General features: G+C 39.6%; 1 protein-coding gene across 1 annotated transcript in view; it reads left to right on the forward strand.

Moving 5' to 3' along the window:
- The window catches only part of svopa (SV2 related protein a), a 32,545-nt gene extending 26,939 nt beyond the window's left edge, over positions 1-5,606 (forward strand). Inside the window, exons 14-16 of the mRNA XM_043715256.1 lie at positions 2,613-2,694; positions 4,105-4,194; positions 5,415-5,606. Coding sequence (XP_043571191.1) covers positions 2,613-2,694; positions 4,105-4,194; positions 5,415-5,606 — 364 coding nt within the window. The remainder of the gene's footprint in view (positions 1-2,612; positions 2,695-4,104; positions 4,195-5,414) is intronic.
- Positions 5,607-10,866: the final 5,260 nt, after the last annotated feature.

Consider the following 10,866-nt stretch of genomic DNA (forward strand, 5'->3'; position numbering starts at 1 on the left):
ATGCAGAGGGTGGTACGTGTATGGAATGAGCTGCCAGAGGAAGTGGTGGAGGCTGGTACAATTGCAACATTTGGATAGGTATATGAATAGGAAGGGTTTGGAGGAATATGGGCCGGGGGCTGGCAGGTGGGACTAGATTGGATTGGGATATCTGGTCAGCATGGATGGGTTGGACTGAAGGGTCTGTTTCCATGCTGTACATCTCCATGACTCTATTTCTTGGCTTATTAAGGAAAAGTAAATTTACATGAAAATTTATCAAGGGCAAAACCTCAGTGTACAAAACCAGTACTTCCGACAATACTAATTGGTTACACCTTAGGCCACCCAGTATCCAGGTACAAATATTTCTAACACTGACCTGCACTAGAGACCACTCATCCTCTGAATCATTGCTGGTTGATTGAGAGATGATGAGAGATATCACATTGGCTGCAAAAAACATTTTAGTCAGAATGAAAGACAAATGAGTCACAGAGTCATAGAGTCTTAGAGCACAGAAACAGACTCTTTGGTCCAACTCATCCATGCTGACCAAGTTTCCTGAACTAATATAGTCCCACATCCCTCCAAACCTTTCCTATTCATACACCTATCGAAATGTCTTTTAAATGTTGTAACTGAATCTGCATTTAGCATTTCTGGCAGTTCATTCCACCCATGAACCACCGTCTGTATGAAAACGTTGCGCCTCAGGCCTCTTTTAAATTCCTCTCCTCTCACCTTTAAAATATGCCCCCTAGTTTTGAATTCCCCTACTCTATGGAAAATACCTTTGCTATCCACTTTATCCATGTCCCTCATGACTTGATACACTCCGGTGGAAAAATGTCCCAGCCTCTCCTTATTATTCAAACCCTCCAGTCCCCACAACATCCTAGTAAATATTTTCTGAACCCTCTCCAAGTTAATACTATCCTTTCTACAGCTGGGCAACCAGAACTGTACACAATTCTCCAAAAGTGGCCTTACCACTGTCCTGTACAATCTCAATATGATGTCCCAAGTTTTAAACTCAATAGTCTGAGCAAAGAAGGCAAGTGTGCTATATGTTTGTCTACCTGTGACTTTCAAAAAACTATGTAACTGAACCCCTCGGTCTCTCTGTTCGACAACACTACCCAGGGCCCTACCATTAACTGTATATGTCTTGCCCTTGTTTGTTTTACCAAAATGCAATACCTCACATTTATCCAAATTGAATTTCATCTGCCGCTCCTCAGCCCATTGGCCCAATTCATCAAGATCCCTTTGTAATCTTAGATAACCTTCTTCCTTGTCGACTACCTGACAAATTTTGGTGTCATCCACAAACTTACTAAGCATTACTCTTAAATTCTCATCCAAATCATTTATATAAATGACAAACAAGAGTGGACCCAGCACTGATCCCTGTGGAACAACACTGTTCACAAGCCTTTAGTCCGATAAACAACCCTCCACACCACCCTCTGTCTTCTACCGTCAAGCAAATTTTGTATTGATTTGGTAAGTTCTCCATGAATCCTGTCTAATCTAACTTTACTAATTAGTTTGCATCTGAAACCTTGTCAAAAGCTTTTCTAAAGTCCATGTAGACAACGTTTACTATCAATCTTTTTGGTTAGGTCCTGAAAAACTCAAATCAAGTTTAGTACAAAACCATCCTTAATCAATCTTTGCCTCTCTAAATACATGTAAATCCTATCTCTCAGAATCCCCACCAACAACTTACCCACCACTAATGTCAGACTCACTGGTCTACATTTTCCAGACTTCTTTTTTTAGATTCGATTCCTTATAGTGTGGAAACAGGCCCTTCGGCCCAACCAGTCCACACCGACCCTCCGAAGAGTAACTCACCCAGACCCATTTCGCTCTGACTAATGTACCTAACACCATGGGCAATTTAGCATGGCCAATTTACCTGACCTGCACATCTTTGGACTGTGGAAGGAAATCGGCGTACCCGGAGGAAACCCACGCAGACAGGGGGAGAATGTGCAAACTCCACACAGTCTCCCAAGGCTGGAATCAAACCTGGGACTCTGGTGCTGTGAGGCAGCAGTGCTAACCACTGAGCCACTGTGCCACCCTTTTAACCTTTCTTAAGTAAAGGAACATATTTGCCACCCTCCAGTCCTCTAGCACCTCACCTGTGGCTGAAGCTGATACATATACCTCTGCTAGGGGCTGCACAATTTCATCCCTAATTTCCTACAATGTCCTGGGATACATCTAATCAGTCCATCTTTATGTTTTTTAAGATCTCCAACACCTCCTCTTCTGTAATATGGACTGTTTTCAAGACATCAATATTTAATTCCCCAAGTACCCTTGCCTCTATTTCTTTCTCCACTGTAAAAACTGATGCAAAATATTTGTTTAGTATCTCATCCAGCTCCTGTAGTTCCATACATAGATGACCTTATGCTTGTGTGTTGCTTCCAATTCCTTTCATATTATCAGAATTATTTATCTCAGTTCTGAAGAAGTGTCAAATCTGACTCAAAATGTTAACTCTCTCTCTCTGTTTCTCTCGATGCTGCCAGACCTGCTCAGTTTCTCCAGTACTCTGTTTGCTTCTCTCTTTATCTAATGGGGATTACCATTTGTCTGTTTCTTTTCTGCAGGTTGGCCCTCACTGTATTCCTCTTTATTGCAAGAGCTTTCATTTCAGGTGGTTTTCAGGCTGCATATGTTTATACTCCTGAGGTAAGATCAATATGCTGTTATATGCAAGTATTGTGGAGCTAAGGTATTCACTTCCTACTGAGAACAACCGTGTAATGGTTATGTTATTTGACTGGTAATCCAGAAAATCACAATGGCAGTTCACAAACCAGTTTTTAAATTATTCGATAAAAGCAAATGTGAAACTGTTGGACTGTCATACTGTCAATCCAACTGGTTGATTAGTGTCCTTTTATAGAAGTAAATTGGAGAATTGTGTTTAACTTCAGAACCCAAAATGATTGATTCTGTAACTGCCCTTTCGTGTGGATAAGCAACATACTCAGTTCTCTGAAACCACCACTGCGATTTAAGAAAGCTCACTATCCTCTTCTCAAGATTACCAGGGATGGACAATATATGTGGCTTTGCCAGTGATGCCCACATTCTGATGATGTATAAAGAAAGGCTCACGATATGATGAAATTGGGAGAGTTGAGTACAGTTCACTGACTGGAATTTATACTATTACGTTGACTGATTTTTTAAAACTATTTTCATCTGAGGGTGGTAATTAAAGTAGAATAAAGATTCTGAAACCAAGAGTTAAATTCAGACTCCCTCAAACAATATGCATGTGTCAAGAGGGAGTGGTGCATTTAAGAGAATAGCAATGAACTGCAAGGTGTCAAGAATCTTGGGCTAAACGTGCATGAAATTTGTAATGTTGGTATGAAATTCTTTGCAAGTACTAGGTTCAGCTTTCTCCCCCAAATTCACACTACATTGCCTGCTGTTTTATCACTGTATCATTCACTACCTTCATATCACCTTCAGTACCGAAATTCCAGTACATTAGCACCTACAGGTCTTGCTGTTTTACAATCTTGCAACTGTGTCCTGCCTCCAAAACTCACACCTCTCTCTAGCCAACTCAATCAAGACATTGCAACTTGGGTTTGCACTCACACTGAACCCTGATTCACACCACCTATTTTCTCCATGCTACACTGGTTCCCAATTCCCTGGTGAGTTCTCTACAAAATCCCTGTTCTTATTTCCAATTCCCTTTATTGTCTCTCATTCCATTGTACTTTAATGATCTTCTCTGGGGTTAATTCCCCAAATGAACGTTTCCTTTTCTAACATTCTCACTTTGTTCTTCATTTCTTATACCCTACCAATAGTGGCTGCAGATTCAATCAACCTTCTGCTGGTTTCTGGAAATTCTACCCAGTTTCTTCCACCTTGAAATCTCTGTTCTTAAGAAAATTTCACTTCCAACATATTTTTGGCTCCACCATTTCGTACTCTCTCCTCCTCTGGATGTGATCCTTGCTTTGACTTCCTTTTATAGAGACAGTGAGCAGTAAAATAGTAATAGAAAATGGTTTAGACCAGCTTCAATTGTCATCCTTCACTTTATGATCTCACTATTTTTATTTCTATCAGGTTTACCCAACTGCCACCCGCGCATTAGGATTAGGAACGTGTAGTGGGATGGCACGAGTGGGGGCTCTCATCACTCCTTTTATTGCACAGGTAATCCTTCATCAAATTCATTCTATCCACAATGTTCTCAGTGGACAGGATTCTGCTGGCCCTCTGAACTCTGAACTTACAGAGTCCAGTATAAGCTAGGAGAAGAAAGGTTTGTATTCCCTTTCCCTTTCCTCCACTGTAGCACTTCACTAGTGGCAGAGTCCCTCCTGTCTAAAGGCCAATTAGGCCACATAATTGGTCAATTATGGGTCTCCTATAGCTGCTGCTGGCATTTTACCAGCAGTGGAGGGACAAGCTGCCACAAGAGCTAACCTGGTGAAACCTGACCACTTCTCTGTTGCCAAGAGTAACTTGTGCTCCTGCTAACAAACTTGACACTGGGGCGGGCAATCACTGTTCCCAAATGGGATACAATCTTTTAAAGTGCTCGCTCCTGAACACTACTCAGCAACTGTTGTTAGAAAGTAATTACATAGATGCCTGGCAAGGACAAAATCATGCTCTGCTGTAATTTGCAAAGTATCTTCTTACTACCCATGTTCAAACATGAAAATGACTACTTACAAAGTTGAGTGGTGCATTGCTTTCGCTACTGGAATTATGCTTCACAATGAGTCACCCAATATACTAATCAATAAGTAGCAGGAGTAGGTCACTTGCCCTTTGAACTTACTTTACCATAAGATGAGATCATGGTTGATCAGATTATTCCACATTCCCACCCACCCCCAATAACCTTTCACCCTCTTGCTTATCAAGTATCTATGTACTTTGGTCTTAAAAAAAATTCAAACTCGCTGCTTCCACCATTATCTCTAGGAGGAAGGGGAATGGGAATGAAATGCAGTAAATAAAGTGTCTATTGCTCCAGAGTTTTACAGATGACTGCCTTGCCATGGTGGCAAAGATGCAAAGTTGAGATAATGCCCTATGCCAGTCAGCAGTGAAATGTAGAAATTTCCACCCGTTTCCTTTTCTCAGCCATGCTATCATACTTGGTGAGTTTGCAGGCTTCCAGACAGTGAAGACATTTAGACAGTATTATCCCTCACAAAAGCCCATATGTTTATCTTAGTGGCTGACCTCAGTGCCTTGGCAAAAGCTTAGAAGCAGTTTGAGCTTTCAGCTACAGATACCATTCAATAATAATAAGGTTCAAGCAAAATAAAGCACTGTACAGAGTATTTTGTAAATTATTAGCAACATTTTTAATAATGAAGGAAGATGTTTTAGTTTACAGAACATGTTTTTCCAACCAGGTTATGTTAGAATCCTCAATCTACCTGACACTTTCCGTGTACAGTGGATGCTGTCTATTGGCAGCCCTTGCTTCCTGTTTCCTACCAATTGAGACGATGGGTCGAGGCCTGCAAGAGTCCAGTCAGCAAGAGTGGGGCCAGGAAATGGTGGGCAGGACACATTGCTCAAGCAGCTCAACCAAGAGCACCTAGAACGGGTTTATCGCAACAGCAACCAGACCAAAAATGGCCTGGCAGGAAGCAGACAGCATCAAGATCATTACTAATATACACTCATTCTGCTGGTTAAAAAAAAAGGTGAGTGTATTAAGGTGGGAAACAAATATAGTATTCTGCAGGCTCATACATAAACTATGGGAAGCCACCACCTCCCCGTGCCCCAGCAGTTTTATGATGTCAAACTGAAGGACACCCATAACGATTGGAAAATAAAGGTAGGATTTAAAGTAGAATGTAAGGGGACAGCCCTGCCTTTTATACCTTAACCAGACAAATTACAGACAAGTTTTGTTACTACAAACTGCTATGGAATATTCCTTTCCCTGACTGTGAATCAACCCTATTCATTGATAATGCAAATATTTACAATAGGAAATACAATGTATATGAATAAATTAATTGAAAACTGTCATGGAATCCACTAAACCTCAATAGGCTGATCTAAACAATCTCCTATAGCAGCCACGCAGGCTTATTTTCAATTATTCATAACTTTTTACACCAAAGTAGAAAATAGGCACTGATGGCACGTTGTTCAAATGAGAACAAAGTGATGCACATGGACTTGCTTTTAACATTGCACAGAACATCAAACTAACAAGAAATACTTTCTACAGGGCAGGTAAAATAGGAAGTCATGGTAATCTTTGCAATAGAGAATTAGTTTGTATTAATGAAGTTTGTCTGTAATACTGTACCATGTAATAGGATTGCTTAATAAACTTGTAACTTAAAACAATAAAAAATGTGTTTGAGGTTGCATCTCTTCGTAGAACACAGTTACATACTGTGAAAGTAAATATTTTCAACAGGAAATGTATTTATGTTAACATGTATGTACCACAACCATGGTAATCCACTAAACTTCAATGAGCTGGTCTTGCATTAGGTATATTGCTAAGTAGGTGATGTCTTAAATATGAATCTCTTGCTGAAAAACAATGTTTTATAAGGTACCATTTCCTAATAGGCAACATCCTGTTCTAAGTGGTCACAGTCATTTCTTATTGCAAATACTAGACTTGATTATTACTTTTCAGTAAATCAGTAAAATTGTAAAAGGACCTTCACTGTTGCTATACTAATATTGTAATTGACTATTCTTTGCTATGCTAAAAGCCAATTCCTGATGTCATAAAGGTGCTCTTATTCAAACTTACTGATGCCAAGATAAAATTCCAACACATTTTTAATAAGTTAGAAATGTTTGAATTTTTAACTTGCAGCATTTCTGACAGCAAATTTCACAGGTGTTACAAGTACAGCCTTTTCGGCTTTATATGTAATTGTACTAGATAAATGTGATGTATATTGCCCAACATGTTTGGCTAAATAACATGCCTGTAATCTTTGAGTTTTCTCAATTGCTTCTTTCATTCGTTTGTAATTCTGCTTGAACCAATATCACTTTCATTCTCTGAGTATCACAACACAAAGGCATTACATTAATTAATCTTATTTGCATGAATGAATGCAATATATAACCTGTGATTATCATATAAATATTTACTAGGACTAAGGAATGAGGTTGGGTGAGTCCCTCTTAAAACCTTAATCTAACTCATTCACTGGGTCATGAAGCAAGACTGAGAAATGAGCAAATCAAAACATTTGAGAATTTTTTTAAATTATGAAAGTTTAATGACAGGAGGAAATATCATGCATGGAAATGTTAATATAATACTCCAAATGGCATTGGATTAGCTCCATTAAAATCACATTTAATTAATATGCCAATTTTGAGATCAAATGGCTCATGATTTTAGACACGCAATTCATTCTCACTTTTGAGCAAGATAAGTTGTCGATGTGAACAGAAATCAAAATCTGCATTCATTCAGGAGTTAAATGCCTTAGAAATATCCTAAAGCACTTGGGGAGTGATTAAAATGTAATGATTGTTGTCTGGATGAACGATTCTGTTTATGACAGAGGTGTTTCAGGTATAAATGTTGACCAGGACACCTTGAGAACTTCCTGTTCTTGTTCAAGAAACAAAACACAGGATTTTCCTAATCTGGGAGGAAGTAAGGACTGCAGATGCTGGAATACCAGAGTTGAAAAATGTGGTACTGGAAAAACACAGCAGGCCAGGTAGCATCTGAGGAGCAGGAGAATCAACGTTTCGGGCATAAGCCTGATTCCTGAAGAAGGGCTTATGCCCGAAACGTCGATTTGCCTGCTCCTCGGATGCTGCCTGGCTTGCTGTGTTTTTCCAGCACATTTTTCTCCTAATCTGCTTCTGTAATGTCAATGGATGAGCATAGAAATTCTTGAAGAAACAGCAGAAATGACAATTTTAGCTGCTGTGCCAGAGATACTGGAAATAGCCAGCTGGAAAACCTTTGGGAAAATTCTGATGGAGTATCTTTAATGTTGACCCAACAAATCGAGGAAATCTTGGTTTAATCCTCAATTTGTTGGCTTGGAACTGCCGTAATGTTCTGTTGGCATTTCGATGTGGATTTTATGCTCAACTTCTGCAGTATGGCTTGAACAAACTCAAAATTGCTGCCAACTAAGGCAGGCTCACAACAAGTAGATTAAACCATTGTAATAGCCATGAGCCCACATTCAGTGAAGAGAAATCAGAGTTAACGTTTCGGGTCCGGTGACCCTCTCCTAGTTTTGAGGACGGGTCACAGGACCCAAAACGTTAACTCTGATTTCTCTTCACATATATTGCTAGACCTACTGAGCTTTTCCAGCAATTTCTTTGATTCACAGCATCTGCAGTTCTTTCCATTTTTATTTTGCCCTCATTCAGAGATAGTCAGAGAGATATGCAGCATGGAAACAGACCTTTTGATCTAACTCATTCCTACTGAGCAGCTATGCAAAATTAATGTAGTCACATTTGCCAGCATTTGGCTCATATCCCTTTAAATCCCTCCTATTCATATACCTATCCAGATGCCTTTTAAATGTTGTAATTGTACTCGCCTCCACCACTTCCTCTGGCAGCTCATTCCATACATGCACCACCCTCTGTGTGAAAAGGTTGCCCTTAGGTGCATTTTAAATCTTTCCCCTCTTAAACCTATGGCCCCTAGTTTTGGACTCCTCTACTCTGGGGAAAGGACCTTGGCTAATTCACCGTATCCACGCCCCTCTTGATTTTACACTAAAGAAAAGACCTTGGCTATTCACCCTATCCATGCCCCTCATGATTTTATAAACCTCTATAAGGTCACCCCTCAGCCTCCAATGCTCCAGGGAAAATAGCCCCAGCCTATTCAGCCTCTCAAACCCTCCAACCCTGGCAACATCCTTGTAAATCTTTTCTGAATCCTTTCAAGTTTCACAACATCCTTCCTACAGCAAGACCAGAATTGCACACAGTATTCCAAAAGCGGCCTAATCAATGTTACTGTACAGCCACAACATGACCACTCAGTGGTTGCTTCTTTGTGATCACTATGCTGAGAAGCTAATCATTAAAGCTAAGTGCTGAAACATGTGCAGCTGCTTTAGATCACTCACAGATAGTATAGAGAATTGAATATCTTGTCCCTCTTCCCGCAAAATTGATATTTCTTTGCCACTATAGAAGGCAACAGGGGATCTACTCTTCAACCTGTACTGACACATGTCTGAGTCACTTCCAAAATCTTCCCCTTTTTGGCACTGCAAATCACGATTGAATGTTTAGAGATATGCTGTAGGTAACAGAGCTTATCAAAACCAAAAACAGAAATTGCTGGAAAAGCTCAGCAGGTCTGGCAGTTTCTGTGGAGAGAAATGAGAGTTAACATGTCGGATGCAGTGAACCTTTCTCAGAACACGTCTTATCAAAATGTAGACAGCCCTTTCTCATTGGTCATGTGTCACTTCTTCTCATTCTGGGCACTCATTCAGACTGGAAGTTAAAACTTCAACTATGTGGCTAAAGTCTAGCCCAATAATTTTGATTAATTATGCCTAATTTCCACATATTGTCACTTTCTCTTGAATGTGATTATGAAGCAAAATCAGTAGCATGGGGGCTCAGTGGTTTGCACTGCTGCCTCACAGCACCAGGGTCCCAGGTTCAAATCCACCCTTGGATGACTGTTTGTGTGGAGTTTGGATATTCTCCTTGTGTTTGCGTGGATTGCTTCTGGGTGCTCTTGCAGTTCAACAATGTCTAGGCTAGGTAGATTGGCCATGCTAAATTGCCCATAATATTCATGGACATACGGGCTATGTGGATTTCCATGGGAAATGCAGCGTTACGGGGATGGTGGAGCACGGTCTGGGTGGAATACTTTTCGGAGGACGCTGTGGATTCGATGGGCCAAATGGCCTGCTTCCACACTGCAGTAATTCTTTGAAATATGCTGCTCATAGGGCAGAGTAGACTTAAATGAACAATGTTACTAATTTTAACAATTTCTCTATCGTGGCCTATAAGGCTGGGCTCAGAAACTTCACAAGTCACAAGTGTATGACCATCACAATTTTACAGGTCAAAAACAAAATCTGATCCAACTAACAACTTGTTAAACTACCAACTATCAAAGTGATTAAACAAAATGTATCAAATTTACCAAGAATAATCAAAGAAGAATGAGAAATGAACAGAGGAGCAAACAACATCAAGTGTCTCAATATTTTGTCAAATTAATATTTATGATTCAGTCATTGACTACAATTCTTAAATAATTTTCTCACTATTTTCACTACTATTTCCTTTTCTAATTCAGGTGAATACATATAGCTTGAAAATACAAAAGCTTATTGAAAAAATTAAAAATTAAAAGAAACACAGAGTTAATGATTTAATGTTACTAATGCTTCCAAGAAATTTCTACAATTAAAGTCTGCCCTTCTGAGCTATAAATATCATTTGAGGCTTATGTGTCAGAGTCATAGAATTGGTAAGTACTGATAGAGTTATAGGGATAAAAGAGGTTTGAGTTATAAAGAAGTGATCAAGGATTTTTAAAACGAGGCAATGAAGTCTAAACTGGAAATATTAAAAAGACTGAATCAACATTGCTCAGGAAGAACAACAGTAATAAATGTGCTGGAGATGGAATATGGGCTGCAGTAATTTGGATGAGCTATAATTTACAGAGGATGAAAAGCTAGGACAACATTCATGTGGTTGGATTTAGAGGTGACAAGGACATTGATCTAAGTTCCAGCAGCAGATGATCTGAGGCAAAGGCAGAGAGAAAATGTTGCAATGCAACATTTCCTCTAAGTAGTGTGGCTCGCATCTCTGTAGATGCTCCAGTGATCTGTGATT

Source organism: Chiloscyllium plagiosum, chromosome 25 (genome assembly GCF_004010195.1).
Source record: "Chiloscyllium plagiosum isolate BGI_BamShark_2017 chromosome 25, ASM401019v2, whole genome shotgun sequence".
NCBI lineage: Eukaryota > Metazoa > Chordata > Chondrichthyes > Orectolobiformes > Hemiscylliidae > Chiloscyllium > Chiloscyllium plagiosum.